General features: G+C 35.6%; 1 protein-coding gene across 6 annotated transcripts in view; it reads right to left on the reverse strand.

Annotated features, from left to right (window-relative positions):
• The window catches only part of DACH1 (dachshund family transcription factor 1), a 350,977-nt gene that overhangs the window by 92,598 nt on the left and 234,515 nt on the right, over positions 1-23,864 (reverse strand). For 2 of the 6 annotated variants that reach the window (XM_050332374.1, XM_050332377.1), the window contains exons 4-7: positions 22,305-22,460; positions 21,573-21,745; positions 9,351-9,486; positions 7,260-7,397 (exon numbers count right to left, since the gene is read on the reverse strand). In XM_050332374.1, coding sequence (XP_050188331.1) covers positions 7,260-7,397; positions 9,351-9,486; positions 21,573-21,745; positions 22,305-22,460 — 603 coding nt within the window. The remainder of the gene's footprint in view (positions 1-7,259; positions 7,398-9,350; positions 9,487-21,572; positions 21,746-22,304; positions 22,461-23,864) is intronic. The other 4 variants (XM_050332379.1, XM_050332380.1, XM_050332376.1 and 1 more) reach the window with 3 other exon arrangements.

Genomic DNA, 23,864 nt, shown 5'->3' on the forward strand with positions numbered 1-23,864 from the left:
TGAAAGAGCTGGCTGATGTCATTGCAAAACCTCTTTTGATGAGGAGCAACTGAGGCCACTTGGTCTTTTCGAGCCTGGAGGAGACTGAAGGGAGACCTCATATCAGTCTACAGCTTCCTTGTGAGGGGATGAGGAGGGGCAGGCACTGATCTCTTCTCTGTGGTGATCAGTGACAGGACCTGGGGGAATGCCCTAAAGTTGTGTCAGGGGAGCTTTAGGTTGGATATTAGAAAAAGGTTCTTCACCCGGAGGGTGGTTGGGTACTGGAACAGGGTCCCCAGAGAAGTAGTCACAGCACCAAGCCTGACAGAGTTCAAGAAGTATTTGGAAAATACTCTTTGGCACCTGGTGTGACTCTTGGGAATGGTCCTGTGTAGGGCTAAGAGTTGGACTCAATGATCCTTGTGAATCCCTTCCAACTCAGCATATTCTGTGGTTCCATGACTGAGTCACTGTAAATATAAAATAGGCAGTATACATATGTGCAATTGGACTGCATTGAGCCTAGTTAGCCTGGAACGCTCTGGAAGTGATGTGCACGTACCTGTCAAGTGAAAACCATACAGCAAATCTCTCAAAAAATGTGTCTAAACTATTACTACTCCAGCAGAAAAAGGCCTCTAGTAGCAAACAAGTCTGCAGAAGTATGTCACTGGAGGATGACCTAATAGTTTTATTCAATTATTTACACTAAAGATTTCTTTGCAGAAGTTTGTACTACCTTTCCCCTCCTTCCTGCCTACACGTACTATTCATATTGTATTCAATAATATGAAAGGCTTCTATTTTTCTATGTAAAAAAAACAGATGTTTTCCAGTTTCTTAAGAAAACTAAGAAAAAACTTGTAATTTTATTTTCATCTTTGTAGTCACCTGTCCCTCTTGGGCTGAATGAAAAGATACACCAACAACCACAGTGTCAAAAGGTTATCTTGGTGATACTGGCTTTATCAAATTTTTAATTTAGTAGATCTTTATTATATCACCTGTCACAGGTTAAAAATTTGACTACTATCCTATTGAGAAATCGTAGATAATGGAGAAATACACAGCATAAACTCAGTATCTTAAGGATTTAAAACCTAATCTATTAAGATTTATTAGATAACATTTAAGATGTGAAATGAGAATGCAGATTTAAAATGTATTATTATAAATATTTTGGCAAACAGAAACCCATCAAGGTATGTTCATATTCTTCTTATTAGATTAAATTGTAATATTCAGTAAAATAATTATATTGTGTAAGCATCTCTGTCTATTTATGTATACAAAAATGAACAGATAAAGTATGTTTATACAAGGAGCTGGACAGCAGAACTGTGAATGAAAATTCCTCTGTACGTCAACTAGTAAGTACCCTCTTTAAAAAAGGGTTTTCTCAGAGAACTAACTAAAAATCACAGACCAGAAACAGAATTTAAGCAAAGTTCTCAATGGCTTGCTTGATGACTTCTCTAAGAGGACAGTTCAGGTAGGTGAGAATCTTTGTTGATGTTAAAACTTCCTCTGAGTCTTTCCTATTGTAGTGGGTTTCTGGGGCTGAGTTTTGGTTGCAGGGGAGGGCTACAGGGGTGGCTTCTGTTAGAAGCTGCTGGAAGCTTCCCCTGTCTGGTGGAGCCAATGCCAGCCGGCTCCTTGGCCAAGGCCAAGCCAATCAGGAGTGACAGTAATGCCTCTGTGATAATGTATTTAAGAACAGAAGGTATTGCAGAGAAAGAATTCCAGCCAGGGAAGAGCGGAGTGAGAACATGGGAACAACAAGGTAGACACCCAGGTCAGTGCAGAAGGAGGGGCAGGAGGTGCTCCAGGCACTGGAGCTGAGACTCCTGCAGCCCGTGGTGCAGACCATGGTGGGGCAGCTGTGCCCCTGCAGCCCATGGGGGACCATCGGGGTGCAGAGACCCCCCTGCAGCCCATGGAGGAGCCCATGCTGGAGCAGGTGGATATCTGAAGGAGGCTGTGACCCTCGTGGAAGGCCCAAGATGGAGCAGAGTCCTGCCAGGGACCTGCAGCCTGTGGAGAAGGAAGCCCATGCTGGAGCAGGTTTTTCCTGGGCAGGACTTGTGGCCCTGTGGGGACCCACACCAGTACAGCTCATTCGTGAAGGACTGCACCTCATGGAGGAGTGAGCCACGGGACAGCAGCTTGGGAAGAACTATTGCCTGTGGGATGGACTCACACCGGAGAGGGCTGTGAAGGACTGTCTCCCATGGGAGAGACCCCACAGGAGCAGGGGAAGGACTCCTCTCCCTGAGCAGTGCCAGAAACAACAACTGACCACAAACCCCATTCTCCAAACCCCTGCACTGCTGGGGGGGGAGAGAGAACATGGAAAGAAGGAGAGGTGGAGGGAAGGTGTTTGTAAGATTGTTTTAATTCTCACTCTTTGGCTCTTATCCTGTAAGTAATAAATTTAAGTACTATCCCCACTCCGAGTCTGTTTTGCCTGTGAAGGTAATCAGTAACTGACCTCTCCTATCTCTTACCTCAACTCATAGATGCTCATTTGGGTTTTTTTCTCTCCTCTGTCCAGTTGCAGAGGGAGAGTGAGAGAGAGGCTTTAGTGGATACCTGGTATCCGGTCAGGGTCAACCCACTACAAATATTTACAAAAACACACTCATATGTGTCTCTATATTTTTTAAGGTGAATAAGCATGTTTCATATATGTTTACAGTATGCATATATTTTAAAGGAATTTACTGCTGATACCACAGAACGAATATCTAATTATATAAGATGACATATTTATTATTAATTCCCTTTTTGATGCATGATGGCTAACAGGAAAATCCAATTCTACCTTGGGAATATTCAAATTATTTTAAATTTTATACAAAGGATATTTTGAAATTTTAATATTCTATTTTATAAGATATTAGAGGTCTAAGACTGCTCTCATCTCTACAGGGGGACACAAAATCAAAACAGAGACAAAGACTGGGACATTTAATATGTGGATTTGATAAATTTATACCTTAATTGCTGCTATCATAGTAGTCAAGAAGCAGTTATTGTTGATTATCTGAAAATTACTTGTGAAATTTCCATTAATATCATAGTTTAAAAGCTTTTCTGAAAGAAAGAGTTTAACTTCCTTTGTGAACATGGTGAATATTTTATATTTTGTTATAGAAAACAGCATACATATTTTCAGCAAGAAAGTGTCCTTCCCATAACACCTCAAATACGATATTAAATTTAAAATGTAAGTATGACATTCAGGCTTCATTTGCTGTTGGTGTCGATCTAAAAAAATTATAAATTGATGCAGACAGAAAATTCTAATCTGATGCCCTAAGGCCAGATCCAATAAAGCACTTAAGCATCTAAATTTGGTGTTAAGGCAACTAATTTTTTGGTGGTTATCCCCCAGAAGGGAACCTTGGGCTGAAGTGAGCTGGATCTTAAATTCCTGTAGAGAGTACCAGTTAGGGGGTACTATGAGCAGCCACTGCCTCCAATATCACTTAACATCACCCAAAAAAATCATATGCAGCTATCTGAAGCTAATACATAGACTCCTCTGTCAATAGGACTGAGCTATAAGTTACACTTTGCAGACCCAGTATGATCTGAGTCTGGGTTGCAAGGACAAGGGCATGATGTTAAAAAATCCTTCCCTCTTTTACAAAAAGCACAATGATTTAGGATACTGCCCAGGAAATGTGTCACAAGTTCAATTCTCTCTTTTGTCCAGAGGAATTAGGTTCCACATCTTCAAAGAGGGTGTGTTTGACTTTAAGCCTTTGATTATTTTGAACTTCTTTTGAAACACTTCAGATCAATTAGCAAAAACAGGATCAAGATTCAGCAGTCTAGTCTTAAGGTTCTCCACTAGATCTTCTTCCCTATGTTATTTCCTTATTTAGCAGACAACATTACTAAAGAGCTAAACAGGTATTCAGCTCCATAAAAACCAACAAGTACACTTCTCACAACTTCAGATTGGGAGATCTGCAGGACCTCATATGTAAGTTGAGCAGGATAAGTGATAAAATACACCTCACCAAAACGGAGGCCTGATTTAGAGCAAACTCTTTGCATCACAGAAACTGAACTTCACTTGAAAAGACTCAGAGCCTTATTTTAACATAGAAAACTAAATGAATTTTTTCTCATATGACTCCTATACTTCACAGAAGTCCTTCTTGTAGAATCTGACCTAGTAAAACCAAACAATCCATAATTACAGATTACAAAATTAGACACTTGGTTTTGATGATGACTGTCAAGCACTTGAGCTAACATCGTGTACTTGAACTTAGCTCGTTCTTCCCAGGATCATTTGCAGTTCTACAGCCTGCTTTCAGTAAAATTGGAAAAGCTGCTATCCACTAATAAGCAAAAACCCTCTGGAAATCGAGGGTAATTGGCCTCCTGTCATACAGATAATGACATCTTGAGTTATGTTTGAACTATGGGGCAGAAGTGCTTTGCAGTATTTCCTGCAGTCCTCCCTAGTCTAGGCTAGGAAACTGGCTGGACCACAACATAACTTTAGCAAACCTAAGTTTTCTTCTCATGGAACAGAAGGTGGAGTTTCAGATGTGTCCATTGGGTCTTGAGTCAAAATGAAGCTAGGATGCAGCCAAGCTGCGCATCTGGAATAAACAGCTGGAAAATGTCCCCAACGCCCATGTTTTACACATGGTCTTTGAGAACTACAACAAATATTGACCCAGAGCCTAACGTAAACTTTCCAATTTTAATACACAGATCCATAGAACTTAATTTCATTCTTGGTGTTATAATAACAACCTGACTCCAACGGACTGTGCGGTCACTGAGAGCTGCACATACCAAAACCTGAGAACGGATTTTGAAGACAGTCTAAAGACAAACAAAAAAATAAAACCAAACAAAACTGCACAAGACTTTTACTGGTAACTTAAAACGATTTAGTAAAATAAACTAATTTTTGTCAATAATAATAATAATAATAATTCTGCCTGAATTTTGAACAGAAATACACACAATCTTTGAAAAACTGAATACCCTCAAACTGTTTCTAAATGTATTATACTCTGTTTTGTGGACTGGATAAATTAGCTCCTTTGTACTATGTTACTAAATGGTAAATGGTATTTTCTCTCCTGTATCCAACTCATAGATCAGGTCAAATAAATTATTCACCCCTCTGACATCCAAAATTTGGTATGTTGATCAGTTGCCTCTGCAATAACTTTGTTCCCCCTTTAAATTTTCTGTTGACTGGAAATAAATTTTCCCTGATCTCAGATGACTTCAGAAGTTTTTCATCTTTTCACTTTTTTAACGGAAGAGGAGACCAGAAGAGAAAAGACAGGGCCTTTTTACCAGACAGAATTTCCCAGGTTCTCTCAGGTTCAATTAAAAGCCCTTTCAGTTGCAGCTAATAGATTTCTGCCAACAAAAGTTGCTTAGAAGAAAACACAATAATTTTTAAATGCTTCATGATACTTATTTAGAACTTCCAACTTCTTCTCTTTCTTTTTCTTTTGAATCAGCTGATGAAGATGATGGGGTTTTAGCAATAAGAGTACCACCACCTACATGTGTGCAGTTTTAGATATGGTGGCATTGTGACTGATTTGCAGAGGTAAAGCAACAGTTTGGGAATCTGATTGCAAGCTCACAGTGACAAAAGTAGATAATTACTGTCTCTACAAAACTTGTTTTAATACAGATTATATTAGTATTAAAGTTACATGATTGGTGTGAGAGACATGATAAATGTAGTCATGACAGAAAACAATTTTTAATTTAGTAACCCCTATCAATCTGGATAGCCCATGAATATTTACCATTAATTCAGTAGGCTGGAACAGAGTGGGTGAAAAGAACAAAAAAAAAAAGGAGGTTTGACCTAAACAAGGACTGAGGAAAAAAGTGAATTCTCAGCAGTTTTACTGAGAACAGATCTTGCAAAAATGTGAACTGGCAAAAGATTAGAAAATACATTTGGGATACCATTATAAACAAAACGTTTAAAAAACCTGGATGACATGCAAAAATAGTGGCAATTCTTAATATGTACTTCTCTTTGCAGCATTTACCAGTCAGATTACACTTAAACGAGTAACTTCAAGGGCTGAAATAAAATCATTTATGGAAATTCAAAACAAACCTATTTGATCACATCGTACTTCACAGCAGGGATACAATTTGCAGAGGCTGAGTGAGGGCATAGTATAAGCTAAAACAGGTTGTGTGTGCAATGAACCAAACTAAATGGTTTATATGAAAGAAATGTTGTTTCCATTAATTTTTCTGGTAATCCTATTAAAAACACCACCTGTCCAGAATAGAATTGTCCAGATTTTAATTCTTTTTCATATCTCAGTGTTCAAACAAGAAACAGAGAAGATATCTTCTTATAGCTATTAAAATATGACACAAAATATATTATTCTGAAATCTTCATAACTGAAGCAGTTTCTCCAGTTCTGTTTCAGTGTCTGGCTATTACACCTTTTACTTTTTCTCCCATTGTGCTTGAAGAACTGATTTTGCTGATAAGCTACAATAGTATTTTTTCAAAGCCTACATTGTATTTTCAACCTCTCTTTAAACAAAATGTTTCTAGCCTATACCACTTAAATTGTTTCTAGCCTATACCACTTAAAATCACATATATTAAGGAAATATAAAATGCACCTTTCAAAATTCCACCATCACCCCTCCAAAATCCCCTGTAAGAGCCCTGAACAGGAACTTGACTTTGAATACCAACAGAGATGAAATGGTGTCATAATCAGCATAAGTGCATGTGGACTATTCACCTAGATCAAACACTTTGGTCATATACTCAATTAAATTTAAATCCCATTATATAATGTATACCAGTCTCATTTTATGCAATTCCCTAATTTAATGGCTTGGTATTAGCCTTTTCCCTTTTTGCACACATGGACTAATTTTCACGGTGCTCAGTCCCTCTGGGAAGTAGGTCATTAGAGTCAACTGGATGGAGACAGAAACTTAATACCTAAACAGTGTTGTAGAAGGGTCAGAAACACAATAACAATGAAAAACTGTTTTTCACTCACCCTACTTTGTAATATTTATGAAATTTCTCCCTCATATAAATATCATTCATTAATCTTGAGGATGACAAAGCAGAATCATCCTGTTACAAGTTAATTTGTGAAACAAAAGAAACGTCCAACAAAATGAAAACACAACTAAAAAATTAAAAGTCACAATTATAATATTTAACTGCCAAAACTATAGTTCTTTTACACTGAAGCAATAGAATCATAATATTCATATTACCTTTCTCAATGTGTATTCTTTTTGTTTCATGTCCCACATCATGACCAGCCAGATCACCTTCCTTAGGTCCAGGCAGGACATTAGGTGACAAACCCATCAGCATTTGGTTCATCGATAGCCCGTTCTGATGGACAGCTGCTAGACACAAGCGCAGGTAAATAGAAATCAGCTGTCATATTAACAATACACTGTTTCACTTATTTTCTCTAATCTTTTTCTTATACAAGAATTCTAACAGTCACTAAGTTACTTAATTAATGCTATCAGGATCCACATAGCGGGAGAGTTTCTTCCTATTACTGATCAGACAGCTTGAAAAGCTCTTTCCAAGAGTTCTCAAGGAGACCTCCATGAGTTTCAAACACACCTCAGAAACCCATATTAGGTAGTTTATATACCTATGATTTTATCATGAAAAATAGTACTTTCAAGAAGTTTAAGCCATTTTTTGTAAAATATTTTTTCATATGTAACCCATATTTCTGTAGTAGTTATTTTATTCTGGCTGGTACCACAGAAAGCAAATGTATTTAAGAATCAGGTGTGATGTTAACAAAGGAGATAGGACAGAAAAGTCTTATAAATAAATAAATTACTAAAGAAATCCACCACTTATGTTCACATGGAAGAAAAAAATGTGTAAAGGTCCTAATCCTCTCTGTTGGTAAGTAATAGAATGAGCTGAAAAGTGAAAAAAAGTAATTCCTTGAAAAAAAAGAAAAAAGTATTTCTCAATTTAGTTTCATCTACTTTTTTTTTTTTTATTTAGACAACAATGGAAAAGGTCTCCATTGGTTGTAAAAAATTATAGACTCTTCAAACAATTAAAGAAATATTAAAAATCCACAGTTATGAGTTTTTTTTCAGAACTTTACTTCTGAAATCTGCAGTGTGTTGTGCCTGGCTGGACACCAGGTGACCACCAAAGCCATTTCATCAATCCCCCTCCTCAATTGGACAATGGAGAGAAGATATAATGAAAGGCTTGTGGGTTGAGCCTGGGGAAATAGATAGGTCACAGTATATGGGATGCCAATTTTATCTGCACTCTGAATTGTCGAAGTGATAAGAAAACAGAATTTTCAACTTGTCATGGTCAGGCCTCATTTCTTTTCTTTGGTAAGTCATTTTTCATCACATACTAATGAAAGATCTTTCATCTGAAGGTCAATGAAGAGTCAGCTTCCTGAGTCTGCAGAGAGGCTGAAAATAGGCAGTCTAAAAGACACGTGTTGCATCTAATCAATACGACTACCTCTTTCATACAGCTATTTCATGGCCTTCTATGTGCATGCCAAATCCTCCAGTTTCACCTATTGACAAATTCTACTGTAGAAAGATGACTTAAAAGCACAAAACCCTGCAACAGAGGGAATGGACAAGTGTAATAGGAATTTAAGTACATATCCATAAAATAGTGTGCGTTTAAAACCTTAATTTCCACTGCTGCAGTGGAATATCATAGAATTCAGGGCCTTTGCCATGTAATTTACTTCCTGTACACGGAACCTTGATAAAAATGGTATCACTCTGGGACACCATGGTTTAATTTCACTCTGCCCCTTGTGAGCTATGAGGTGATAATTCTCTATCATATTTCTCACCATTACAAAATTTTATATTTAAAAAAATTATAAAGTATGCACATTTTTAATTTATTTAACCCAATTCTTCTCTTTACCAAGCAATTCTACAACGTAAAATATTGCTTACGAAGTCAGATTCAATTTAGAAATCAAACCAGAGTAACCAGATTAAATAAAACTCAATTTCTTTAAAAAATGTTTATACTATATGTTCAGTTCTAAAACTAATCTAGCAAATTGCTTCCCAGCTGCAATTCTGTATTTCATTGCTTATATCTTTATGTTTAATATGACATGATGGCAGTTTATATCAGTACCCGTTAATGTAGCATCAGATATTATGATACTGTAAAATGGGGAACATAATGTTGGGAGATAGTTATTGCAGCTGAACTTCGGAACATGATACATATGAGATCTATTTAAGACGAGGGCATTTTGATTAGAAAAACCAGCTGCACCTAATCAAATTTAAAGTGGTGAGAAGGAGAAGAATGTGACCTACGGATTCTGTCTGAAGAGCTCTCGGTCCGCGCAGGAGAGCTGGACACGCTGCTGCTTCGATGAGAGGATGGATGGCTGCCAGGTCTTCGGCCCTCTTCAAGAGAAGGAGCAGGAGAAGGGCTGTCTGGAACACGTTCCTAGACCGCACGGAAAGTAATTGTGAAAAAGGTAATGTTACACCAAGTCTCTGTTTCCAAAGACCACTTCCCTAAACTGAAATCTCCCTCCTAATTTACAACCTATTCTTTCACCTGTTGAGCTGTCTGGGATTTGCAGAGCATTCTCAAAGGAAACTTGCAACTTTAAGGGCACTTGGTCTTATGTTTCAGTATGCAATGCGAGCACTGCTTGTTCTATTAGGCTTTTAAACTGCCTTCTGGACCACTTATAAAAATATGAGGTTTGTTTTGCTTTTGTTTTTTGTTTTTATTTTCCTCACTCCTATCATCATGCTGTTGAATCGGAAATACAGATTTTGGCTTACAGATTTCAGCCTTGTGGGGTAAGAATCCATGTACTTCTGTAAATAAATAATGATCAGGCACTATTGTTTTATCTCACGCTGACTTTTACTCCACATTTTAATTTCAAAGGGGCTTCTTGAGCAATGAGATCTTACGGAACTGTTATGGATCACAAAGAAAATATAATCTCCTTGTAGAACCTATACCAGTAACATGGCTGATGTAAGTCCAAATGTCTGTTTTCACCATGGAGCACAAATCTGGAATGAATCACACTTTTCGGATGAATGTGGCCAAATCACTCACCATATCACTACTTCAAAATGGGGAAAACCACCCATTCATGTTTTTTTGCCCAGCGAAAGGCCTGGCATGGTAGCTAGGAGGAGCTATGATGCACTTCAAGATGTTCCTTGGTTTTGAAAACTAGAGGTTGAGGAACTGCACATCTGCTATGTGAGAATTGCTAGTATGTAGCACATAGATATATCTGATATATAGATAGAATTTCAACAGAAACAATACTCAAAGGGAGCTGAGTGCAAGAATAGTCCTTTCTAGAAAATTCTCTCCCTGCAGTTTCCTTTTTATTGCTAATAGCTTCTAAGACTCATTGCTCAAATATGTGTGAGTTAGGCTGTTTTGCTCAAATAGTGATAAAAATAAATAGATCCTAAAAGGGAAATCAATTGGAGTGGATGGAAATGTTAAAACTAGCATTTTTTTGTTTGTTGTTTTCTTTCCTTCTGATAATTGAAATCCTGACTTATGATGAAAAAAACAATGAACTCAAACCACCAGTCAACGAACTGCATATATTCAACTCACAAAAAGCATTTGGTAATGAAATAATACCATTAGTATATATTTAATAACGCATAAGAAAACTTGTTGCTGCAAAAGCCTAAAAATTTCCTTGGAAAGAGCAGTGCATTCCTCACACAACAAACTGCTTTTGCAGCAGTCATTATTCATGCACAGTTGCTACATTACTATTTATTTATCCGAATGCATTCCTAAGAAACTTGGCAACATGTCTATAGGAATCAATAGATTTGTTCCAGGTAAGCTTCATAAAAAGTATTTGCTGAATTTGAGATTCTAAATGCAAAGGGATTCAGTGGGCCTACTGATGGAGTGGGAGGAGACTTTTTTAGAGCAATATTTCAAGACATTTAAGTGGATTCCACTTTAATAATCTTAGGTTTTTAAGTCAAAAACATTGATGAGGATAGCTTAACTGCATCATGGCTCTAGGCTTATTATGACTTTGATTGTGTTTATATGTCCACGAACTGAGTATTCAAGAGGAGGATTATAATGCAGATGTTTTCAGAATGTAGAAGATTTATTTCTTTAGATTTAGGAGGATTTAAGCATGCACAGCGTACAGATTTGATATAAATTGGAACACGGTATATTTAATCATTCATTTAATATATGATTTCACTGTTTGGCATACAATGTATTGTTCTTAGAAGGGTTTCATTAAAATGAAATCCAGTGAGCACATAAGATTTGAATACAGAGCTGCAGAGTAAATTAATTTATTTAAACAGCTTAATTTGTTTATCCTATTTATTTATGTGTGCTTTTACAGAATGTATTATGAGATGGAGTGAGCAAAAGGAATGCACGGAACAACAAAATATAATTACTGAACAAACAAAACAGATGAGTTTTATTCTCATATAAAATGAAATAGACAAACCCCATGAGAAAACTATATATACTGGGTTTATCAATTAATTTGTAAAATATCCTTTAATTCCAATAAAACATGGGACTGAACTATGCAGAAATGTAAAATAAATAGTACCTTAACTAATGTTTTATACCCTTGTTTCACAATTCCACAATCAGCAATATAGTCTACAGCAATTTTTTGTCTTTATCAAACTATCTGTAATAATAAATGGAAATGCTAAAAAGAATAAACTCGAACACTCTGTAGCTCTAAAACATCATAGTCATAAACTAATGGTGCTTGAATATCAATATAAGTTGTCCTTCTTACCAGAGATTTTGTGTAGAAAAGATGAATTTGGTTTGTGACATAACATTAATTTTACATTTAGACTTCACTTTAAAATTTTTCAAATAAGGAAATGTGCAAAAATATGTTCACTAAATAATGCAGATCAGAGCTATTTTGTCACTTCTGCAACATTCCACTTTTGTACAAGTAACTCGACATGACACCACAAAGAAATAGTGCTGCCTAGTTTTTTAACTAAACGTGTTTACCAGCAGGAGCAGATATTTCTAGAAAATATGGTGATCATTTGTACTGTAATTAGGCTTGCTGTCTCCCAAAAAATAATCGAAAGAATAAGTAGAATTTGTATGACTTTTCTAAAATAAAGTATGAGAAGGAAATTGTGCAGGGTTCAGTTTGAAATCAACATATGTTGGTTAGAGTATGGTGCTAAAAATGCAAAAGATGGTGGGTTCAATCCTCATATGGGCCATTCACTGAAGAGCTGGATTTGGTGATCCTTGTGAGTCCCTTCCACCTCAGACTACTCTGTGGTTCTGATTCTGTGATCTGAATTTAAGTATCTAAACACAGTTGATGTACAAGTGAGAGATGAAATTTAAGAGACACCTGTATGTAGGATGCTACGCAAAGAGGCCACCTTAAAGGTAAGTTGTCTTCCATTTCAGTTGACTGAGATACAGACCATAAAGTCAGTGGAGCCTCCTACAAAACCAGATACCTATAGCTCAACTCAGCTGCTCACATTTGAGCCGTTTGGGGCACCAAGGGGTTTTGAGACATCCCCATCAGGCTGATAAGACAGGACCTCCACTGCCTTCTGGAGTGTCAGCTGGATGCCAAAAATACTACACTTGCACCTCCTGGTTGATGAGCTGAATAGCTTCCAAAATTCTGTTGAAAATATTTACTAGAAAACAAGAATTATTTATAATTTATGAAACATAACCCTCTTTTGCTACCTTCTTTCCTCTATTTTTTGCTTTCCTATTTCTTCCTACACATACTCACAAATAAAAATAGTGTGAAAAATTCAGGTAATATGTAGCAATTTATCATATGGTTGACCATCATTTCAGAATTATTAAGACTCAGGTGTCAGAGCAGGAGGCTATACTAAGCAATGGACATCAAACTCTTAAAGGCCAAATTTTAAGGATACCTTAGCTTGGTACTCTTTACAATTTGATCCAAATCAGGAATCCTAAGCATTTAAGAATCTGACATTTATCTCCTCCAAAAACATTCCTACCATATAATAAATTTTCACTCTAAGGAACTGTAATGCCCTTTCTCATGCTCTTACTCCACTGACATTACAAGTTACCCACCCTCAATATCAATTCCATTTCATAAATAATAGACCTCTTCCTGTGACACTGGGTTGGTTTTTTTTATGCTGTAAAGAATAGGTAAAAGATTCTGTCCGAAATTTTAACTCATGAGATTGAAGTTGTCTCTAGAATTAGAAACCACTCCAGTTTTATTCCAGAATACCACATATTCACACCACACGGTCCTGGTCTCTCCAAGTAAAACAGAAGTGTCTTGATGTATTTCTCAACATTTTTCTACATTTCTCAAACAGGTAAATAGTGTAAAATCTCACTCTGAAAGTTCATTTTAAGTAACTTCTTTTTAAGAATTATCTTAATGTATCAGTAATGGAATCCAGGAGACAAGAAATACTTTTTTCCCTATATTATATGTCTTTTTTCTTCTTACTAGGTCACAAAGGTAGTTACTCAACATTAACCTCTATTTTTGCTCATTTTATTTCTGCTCCCGCAGCATGTTTTCACTGTTTGAGAATTGCCTCATTACCAAAAGTCTTTCTCAAAATATACCAAACCACAGAGCTGATGGAGTTTACCTGTTGGTCCCTATATCACTATGGAAGAGAAGACATTTCAGGTAATATATGTAGGAATAATCCTTCTGCTCCTAAGAAGCTAGAAAAGGAAGTGATATCTTCTAGGTTGTCACCACCTCAGTCTTTCCACAAACATTCTTTATTCTTTGCCATTCCTGTTTCTTACTGACAAAATTCTTGAATCTTTCTGACAAAGTTTGAATATGCCTTCTTCCAAAAGTCAACTGGTTTTGCACATACAGCCTTCACCTCCTGCATATCTCTCTCCTACAAGTATTCAGTCTCAGCTTTTTCCTTTGTTCCAGTCTACTTCCTCATAAGACTCATCTCTTGGGTTTAGTCATGCTTTAATTTTAGTCATGGGCTGAGCTCTAGATACACAGCTAAGTCTAGCTGTTAGAGGTATATACTTTTAAAACCTATTCTTTTTTTAAACTATTTTTCAAACTAGTTGTCTTGGTGCTCTTCAGTGTTGTACAAACTCCTTTAAGGATGTTTGTGCTTTAAGTCATTGAAGTGCAGAGGATAAAATAACTTATTTCCAGAGTCATAGGTTTCAATACTTTTGGTAACTTATAGAATGGTTTGGGTTGAAAGAGACCTTTAAAGGTCATCTAGTCCCAACCCCCCTGACATAGGCAGGGACATTGTCCACTAGACCAGATTGCTCAGAGCCACATCCAGCCTGGCTTTGAACACTTCCAGGGATGGAGCATCCACAGTGTCCCGGGGCAATCTAACTTCATGGTGGGGAGAAAGTATATATGACATGAAATGTTTTGTATGTGTTAATTTTTAAAAATAAAATCAAAAGCTTTTAATCAGGAGCAGTTTATGATATTTCTGACCTTTGTGGAAAAGACACCTGGCTTCCAAGACTTTTTGGTGGTAAAATTATAATAATGTCTTTTACAATGATCAAAACATAGATTTCTTTCTTCAGTTCCTTACTGACCTAACTTGTGTGAGTTGTATTAAAGGAAGGATTTTCTTGTAAAACTGCATATTTAATTTTACATGAATGAGTGAAAGAAATTAATTACTTGACTATCTTTTTTATTCTCTGCAAACAGGATATTTTGCTTTTACAGTTTCACTTTTTCATTCACATTTATCAAAAACACTATATATAAGATGCTAAAATGACAATTTAGACTTTCAAATTGCAAAATGAACTGGACTAATAACTATTTCTTAACTTACCCAATCACTACTATAATATGTGTGTTGTCAACCTGACTGAATGCTATAAAATTTCATTTCTATTTCCTTATCTGCATCTACCATGACTGGGTGGTTAAAAATCTTGCTAATTTCACACTGATGTACTTGACATCTTTCTCACCTTGCTCTTGCAGACCCACTTCTAATCCCAATCAAAACTCAGGAGTTCAAATGTTTTGTATTGTCATTTATTGCACTATTATTTTAAATCATGTATCTATTTCTTACGAAGAAAATAATCCATGATATTTACATAAGACTTTCTATTCTCTCTTTGTGAATATCTTGAACTTGCTTATCTTTTGGACCAATTGAAGTTAGTTTGATTTCCATTTTACTTTTACTTCTGTGATTCTTCATTGACCCTACCTTGCTATTCCCATCACAACACCGAGAGCATAAAATGTAGAAAAAGATCAACAGACAAAAATTTGCTTGATTTTTATTGCCCTGTTTACTATAAGATTATTGGAAATATCAGCAGCAGTTAACTGACAGGAAGCCAAACAAGAAGACTTCCAAGTAATCCTCTAACAGTACTTCCAGAACAACAGAGAACCTAATCCTTGGAAATCGTGGGCAGTACATAAAGTACAGTGACCTAGCCAGGAAGTGAGTGTAATAGGATTGGGCCATTATAAAAATTAAAAACAAGTAAGCAAGCCAGCAAACAACCAAACAAAAGTAGATGCTTATCAATACAAGAAAGAGCTTGGTTGTACTGCCAAAACTAGAGTAGCATCCAAGTTATTAATAGCTTGAAGCAGGTCCATTCCTGGAAGTGCCACAGAGCCTCATAGTACAGAATTTTGGATTTTGAGGATTGTCATAAAAGTGTCCTGACAACTATTTTGGACCTGTTTGGTCTTTGTGCCTGTATCCTTTCAACTGAATTTATAATTTATATTTTACCTTCTAAATGAATATTTGGTCTAACGAACAAAATATCCTTCTAAGGTAAAGAAAAAACCCCGTACACCATGAAAATATGTAAACATGCAAAAAACTGCTCAAATTGAATTAGTAACTTCTTACTGGCAAACTGGGTTTTTTTCAGGGTTTTTTCCCTCCTATTTGGAAAATCTATTCTTACTTGAAAAGTAAGCCTAAGAAGCACAACTAGGAATTTACCCCTCAAAGTAAATCCAAACCATGTATCCAGCCAAACACCTAGAATTCATCTGACTAAATGTCATTGTCTGTACTACAAATATCTATATCTGAACTAGCCACCCTAGGCTCATTTTTCATCCATGCATTTACATTTCCAAGGTACAACACACCTCACTCTAAAGTAGCTATCTAAAATAGGTCCAATGAACTATACCCTAGAAGACAGCAAAATGAATCCCATTCCTTGTACCTTGCCTTGTGGCCATTTTGCACCAAATTAATCTCACACTACATACAAAGTAGCCTGTTACACAAGTGATTATGCAAATTCCCAGTCAGAAAATTTGTACTACCTTCTCTGTGTCATGTGTTATGTGTAGATACCCATTTTACATGTCACAAATTAATTCATATGAGAGTATGGCTGCTATTAGCTTCAAACTGCACCTCGGAAGCATGCGTGATAAAAGAAACAAGAGGATGGCATATAATTTTAAAAAAAGACATTATTCCAAGTTACAGCCTACCATATATGGTTAGCAACCTCTAAGCTCATTATATAAAAACTGTATTAAAAGCTAACATAAATAATTTAGTCTTATATATAGAACTAATGAATGGTTAATATAAGGATGGTTAAGCCCTAATAAAGGAAGTCAACTGCGCTTTGACCTAAGATCTACTCATTCTAAACGAAAGAAAAAAACAGAAATGTGCATATACATATTTATAGTAACATATTTCTTTTAAAAAGTCATGCTAACATGGAAATTTTCTCTGTTATGTTCAAGTTCCTACAAATAATTTTACAATATCATATTCTCTGTAGCTATGATAAAAGAAAATGAAGTATTATTTTGGTCTATACCGTACTTCAAACTTTATGGGTATATCCCAATTTTCATGTTTACTTTCCCAATATGTAAAAGTAGATTTTTTACGAGCTGACAGTCCTATTTTTATTCTAAAATATTTATTGTAGACCAATTACCTTTTGCTATTTAAATGTTTTAAATCAAAATTCTCCTTATGTAAAGACAAATTGATCATACTTCATGTATCAGATAAAGAGGAAATGGAAGTAGCTTCCCTCTTCACGCACTTGTATTCAAGAAAATCACTTTTAAGTAATGTCAAAATTTCTATTTTGAATGCACAAATGTCTCTACAAATAGGAGGCTATCTGTGAAGTCAGGTGTTTTTCAGGTTAGGCAGACAAAAAGGGCATTTCTGCCAGCTTGGGATGCAATCACTTTTGTTCCCATTCCTTTTCTGTAAAATGAGTATAGCATACAGGAATTATATAGAATTCATATGGATGCTGCTTTGTTTGCATAATGCTTTTCTTGTAAGGCACACCAATGTCCATAAAAAACTTTTCCATTCAACACAGGATTTGGATCACACAAGTTAAATACGGTTGGGATAGACACCTAATTTTAAAAAATTAAATAGAGAGTAACTAATCATTCCGTGAATGAGGAATTTTTATGCAGAAAAATACAGTATATGGGAGTGAAATTAAAATTGCGGAGTACTATATGGATGGAATGCTGTAATTTTAAGGTTGTTCAGGCATTCTGACATTTCCTATGGTTATATCTTATGTCTTTTGAAATTTAGTGACAGTTCTTTAACTGAGGCTTTGGATTTAATTTTATTCAATGCAGGAAGACAATAAAATCAAAAAATTTTACAGTAATAACCAATGCATTGACAATTCTGGCAGATTTTTCAGTTTTACAGTACAGGAAAATTCTGCTTTGTTGGTAACAGCAGTAAAGTGGAAGGTTTTTCTATCCAGGATATTTAACTGTACTTTCAAGTTACAATTGTACTTTCAAAGTTCTTATGGACCCTGTCTCTACAGGATGGTGTGCCAGAAAATTTTGAGAAGCACTTCATCTAATCCTGTTTAGAAAAAAAAAGTCATATTTTTGGTAAATGGAAAATAAGGTATGTAATTAATGTAAAGTTATGTAAGTAATGTAAACCCTTCTACACAAAACACCTTATAATGGCAAGTATTTCTGGTATTTAAAGTCTGCAAGTAACTCAAGGTCTGCTCACACAGCAGTTACAAAAGACATAAACTGAAGCTTCTATAGTCCCTTTGCTGCCCAGCCTCTCCATGAAGTGAACTTGCTCATTTTCCTCTTAGAGTTTGTTTGCTTTCAGGTATGCTCTCTGAACTTGCTCACCGCCAGTCTGACATGAGACATTAAAATGTACTCTGTTCAGTCATTTCTGTATGGCAGTGACATATTTCTTCTCTTTGGCTATTATTTGGACTTTGGGGCAAATATTATAGAAAAAAAAGAACATTAAATGACATCAATGGGAACACATACATACTGCCACTGAAATAGGAAAAAGTAAATTAATTTTAAAATAAAATTTCATGTCAGAATAGTCCTATAAACTGAGTTATCTAAAAAATAAAATCTGTCAGCAGCTACCTTTGTTAAATAAATTAGTATTAAATTCCTGCTAATTGATAACAGGAATATATGTATCTATACATATAGATATAAAAGAAGTTATAAACTAGTGGAACACAACAAGTGCTGTGATATATTGAGGTAATTAGCAAAATTTAGTCTGATATATTTATTATGCAGTGGAAAACTACTGTGCTACCAGTCACTTTTTCAGCTGGAGGTATTGGTTTCTTCTGTTTTATTCTTATTTCTTTCTATAAGTATTAGTAACACATGGATAAATTGCAATTTTTGATTCTGGCATGCTGCTCTGTTCTAACTTTTACAATGTAATTTCAAGTTGCTATTAACGTGAGGTATGTCCTTTATATTTTCATATATCTTTCTGCTGAGTGAAAAAAATTGATGTAGTGAAACTGCTAACAAGCTGAGCCTTTGAAACCATGGGCAGGTGATGAAAGCCACTTCATGTCTAAAGCATCCCCAGGTCACAGCTGTCACACTCACTGCAATTCATTGCTGTCACAATCTGCTGTCCCTGCTTGTTGTTGCTCTCCTCTTATTCATCCAACTCATATATCTAAACATTCCATTACAAAAAGACATCTAATGTTCGTCTCATGTTCAAAAGGGCACAACACTCTTCTGAAATATAATTCTGAAGATTTTAGAGCTCAGAGTTCACTGCCAAATCTAAGGTGTTGCTTTGTAAGGCTTCCCTTGTAATTTTGTCTTTGTCTCATCTCCTGAATATAGCAGGATAAAATGTTTAGTTAGTACATGATCTCAGCTTTATTCCAACTTCTTATCACGAAGAAATGAAATATTGCCCAGTAATAGAAAGGCATTTGAAGCTTTGTGACTTTACAGATAACAGCACTAGCTGTGAACTCGGTGAATTGCAAGGAAAGGTCAGCAAGTCATCTACTGTGGCACTGTTCACAAAGGCAATTCTATCCCTTGAACCTGATTGTTTAAATTATGAAGACTCAGATTTTCTAGGACTTAATTTTGTTCTTTGTTATTTAATTAGATATGGTGACTATTGATTTACTTTGCCAAGTGGAAATTTCTCATAGGCCTTCTAACTTTCAAGCAGAGTTTAAACTGGTAAACATCCTGTATTCTAATCACAAATCTACGTTGTCTTTTCAGGTTACAACTACAAACTCCGAGATGAGTGATTCACAAACTTTTCAAAACAACTTGTGGAAAGATTATCACTGAGGAGAAAATACTTCAGTAAAAACTATGGTTAAAAAATTAGTCAAAAGATAATGAAAACAAACCCAAGAAGTTTAAAAATGTAGCAGTAAAAGAACTGGAAGCTATAATCCTAATAACAAACAGTTTCATGAAGGAGAGCAACTGCACTATTTATCCTTTCCTGTAAAAATAAAGAAAAGGAAGGTTTGACCTTCTCACTTACATTTATTCTCTAAGATATTTATTTTGATTGTAGTATAAGTTATTATTCATAAACATTACACTGCCAGTGCAAGGTTCAAAAACTATGCTGATTACAGTTTCCTGCTCAACTACTCAGTGCATATAATTCAATGGACATTAAAATCACAGCCTCTGACTATGCCTAGTGAAGAACAGGTAAATTGTCAGTGACATTACGTTTATCCTCATGGGAAGAAAATCCCCTAACAGTGACCTCATGCTTTCAAGTTCCTAGGGTTTATGTTTCAATCCTGTTCATTATTAAAAAATAGGAACATAATTACTTGGCTATGTTACCTCTCTCCACATGACCATGTTCATCTGCCATAGATAAAAACAGAGGACAGAAATCTAGGCATATGTTATACCACAATGGAGCTGAAGGAATGGGTAGGAAAGTCCCACAAGAATAAGTTCCTTAGCCCTTCCAGTATTATTGAAATAACTATGTGCAACAAGATCTTACATTTATAAGTGAGTTCTGGATGACAGATTAACACTTGTGTTTATGCATGTAGCTGTAGTAGAAATGTGTTGTGGGCAGTGTGTCACAGGACTTGACTGAAGAAGTCACGGTAGCACTTCGGTAATGTCTCAGTCGAGTTCTACATAAAGCCTTGGGTACGTACACTTTTAAAAATAGAATTCAAGTTAATTTGGTCATCTAAAAACATTTCATTGTAATCCATATATTTTTAAATTATGGTTATGTGCAAACCAGATGGGAACACAAAACCTGGTTTGTCAAATAACTTGCACAGGAAGTTATGCCAGGAGTTATGCAAAAGTTGGCAGCTACGATATTAGCATGAATGTGAGATAGCTGAATTTTCAAAAATGACAGATATACATAGCATAGATTATTAATTAAAAAATGCTTAAGTAAGTAAGATTTTGAAAAATAATTTTTTAATATATATATATATAACAAATTGTTTGCAATGTTTCAGAGAGCCCAAAATTGCTAGATACTTTTAAAATCTTCAGATAGATTATAAGAAAACTATCTCTCCAACTACATGAGTTACAGGAATAAACTTCTTAAGAAGTAAAGGAACTCCAGGATAAGGAAAATTTTCTGGTTTGGGACTGCCTATGATTAAAATAATATACAGAGCTATAAGATAACAGATATCTCTACAATACTACAGTTCTGACCTGCAGATTACTGGGTCTGCTCTGTGCAACTTCACTCTAATTTGTTCTGGGATTTGGCAAACTTAGGCTCTACAGAGGTACAGTATCAAGCCTTTCAGGTTTCTTCAGATAACTTGCTGCATTTCACTTCAAATTCTTAGATTTTAAAATTGGAAGAACAATCTCTTCTAATTTAGGAAAAGAGCAATTTTTTCCTTGATATCTTGAAGAATGTTGCCATTAGATTACAGACTATGAAATATGAGAAATCACAAAGCTGTGCATCTTGTATGAAAATGCTTCGAGTGCTGCTTTAATATTGATTTAGAGAGGGGAGGGAAACTGAGATAACACTGGCCACCACCAGTCTACTGTGCTCCCAAAGCCACAACACTTTGTTTTCTTGTATATACTGACTTTATCACTTACCTTAGAACATTTGATACCTATACATCTTTATGATGGTTGGGAGTGTGTTATGATTTTATGCTTTTTGGTTTGGTTTCATTTGTTATGTAGTTACCTTAATAACAGACGTCTCAACTCTGGATGGAGGACTCTGCACTTGTGCTGCTGCTGCCATGTTGGCAATGGTACTAAGGTGATTCATCTGGCTCATTGCCATCGTGACAGATGCTGGAGGTAGGCTCACGGGAATTAATGGGTGGGGCATCATCATAAAAGGAAGTTCCAATCCTGTTGGTAGAAAAGAAAAAAGGGAAACAGGCTTATGCAACTTTTTTAAACACTGTCCTCTTTTTCTCCTGATGGACAATATTCAAGTGATGGGTGACAAGATGGTTCACACTGCAGGACAGAGCAGCTCTACGTCAGTTCTCTTCTGGGATATGCATGGGTGAATCACTAGCAACCGTGGAGGATTTCTAGCCACAAGGAGAGGCTATTAGACCTCTTAGTTTGTTCATATCAGTGTAATGTATATCATTGCTAAGCAATGGCTATTTATTATAGTTTTTAATATCTGCTGTAAGGTGCCTTACCAATACATTATTATGCCACTGATGCACAGGTTAGCTGTTATTTTAAGTATCAATTTTCTTGCATACTTATTTGTTCTTTACTGTCTCCACTTCCACTGCTTAATACTTTAAAGGAAGTATTCCAGTATTCCCCACATCCTTGATTTTTTCCTTGCCTATTTATATAAACACCAAAAAAAAAACCAAAAAAGAAACCAAAAAAACCAGAAACTAGAAAACTGCTGATGTTAGTGCTGAAAGATGTCAACCCGTACCATTTGGCAGAAGGTGGTTCTGTTGCAGAGGGTTGAGAGGATGGCTAACTGGAACATTATGCTGTCCAGGCAAGTTGGGGTGGTTAACAGAGGCCTGTGATCCTTGGGTGGGGGGAGACTGAAGTTTTTCTTTATCCCAAGAACCATCACTGCTGCCTGTGGGGAATGAATATATATTATTTGGATGAATGAAGACTCCAAATTTTCAATTTCTGAATTTGGAAGGAAGGCCAGCAATCTAACCTTTTTCTGTAAGTGGCAATTTTTTTTTTTCTTTTTTTAATATGTGGGCTGGGGAAGGACTTGAGGCTATTTTCCACCCTCTGAAAGAGGTATGTAAGGATAACTTTTTAAAGTTAATATTTAGCACACAAACCTAGAAGTCTTATAGTCACACTCACTCACATAAAGCCTGTGTTTCATGTATAGTATACATACACTTTTCCCATACTTAGCAAGTAAAACTATATATGGCATTTGTTTTATATGTGAGAGAATATTTTTGCCTGCAAATTGTCTAACCAAAGAATATGGCCAGTTATGCCAATTCAAATTTCAACTACAGTCATATTTTTTCCTGGTATTTGTGAATAAACAAACATATGAGGTAACTAAAAATGTTATGTATTGAGGGCACCAATATGCGTGCATATGTGCTTCCTGATGATTCTATTTTGTATATTCAATTTTTATTTCATATTATTAATTAAAACGTAAGGGATTACATTGATTCCTACAGTCTTCTGGTAGTGGAACAGACTAACAGCAATGAAGAATGTGTACAAGTAAGTATTGAGACAAGAAATAATTTAATTTATTTCAGAAACACCCTTTTTCACTATTGCAGACTTCTTCATAAAAACTACCCACAGAATTAAAGAACAGGATACAATTAAAGAAAAGTACCATATACTATATATAAAGGACAACAACAATTCATATATCATTATTAATTTGCATATTTATATGCAATGAAAAGTTTAAAATTTTCCAATCAGACAAGTTATATTATTCACAGTGCGTAGTATAATTTATAATGCTGAGATTGACTATATGTATGTTTTTGAATACAAAGTAATCTATACACTCATTGTATGAGTTTATTTACCATACAAGATCAATAAACAATGTTTGAATATATTAATAAATATGGATATATGCATGCATTCTCAGCAGTATTAAAATACCCATCAGCAATATATGATTGCTTCCTTTTCCATGTAGAGCACAATTTCAACCTCCTGACTTTGAAAGTTTCTACTATTTTCATGGGAATGTCTCTTGATAAGAACTTTAGGATAACATCAGTCAAGATGTATTTAATCTATACTCAATTTCTAATTAGCATTAGGGATTATAGCAAAGTGCATATTCCTGAACGTTTTTCTATATACATCTTACTCATTAATGAACAACAGGGCCTGAAAAACAACAGGAATGATACCACCTCCTTCGTATTTCAGTAGAAAGGGATAAGCCTATTAGTCTTGAGATATTTTAACATCATTTTCACTGGATGACAAAAGCACAGAAGTTGGTAGAATTCCAATTTAATTTCTC

This window comes from Myiozetetes cayanensis, unplaced genomic scaffold, assembly GCF_022539395.1.
Source record: "Myiozetetes cayanensis isolate MyiCay16 unplaced genomic scaffold, myiCay2020 scf5-8, whole genome shotgun sequence".
NCBI lineage: Eukaryota > Metazoa > Chordata > Aves > Passeriformes > Tyrannidae > Myiozetetes > Myiozetetes cayanensis.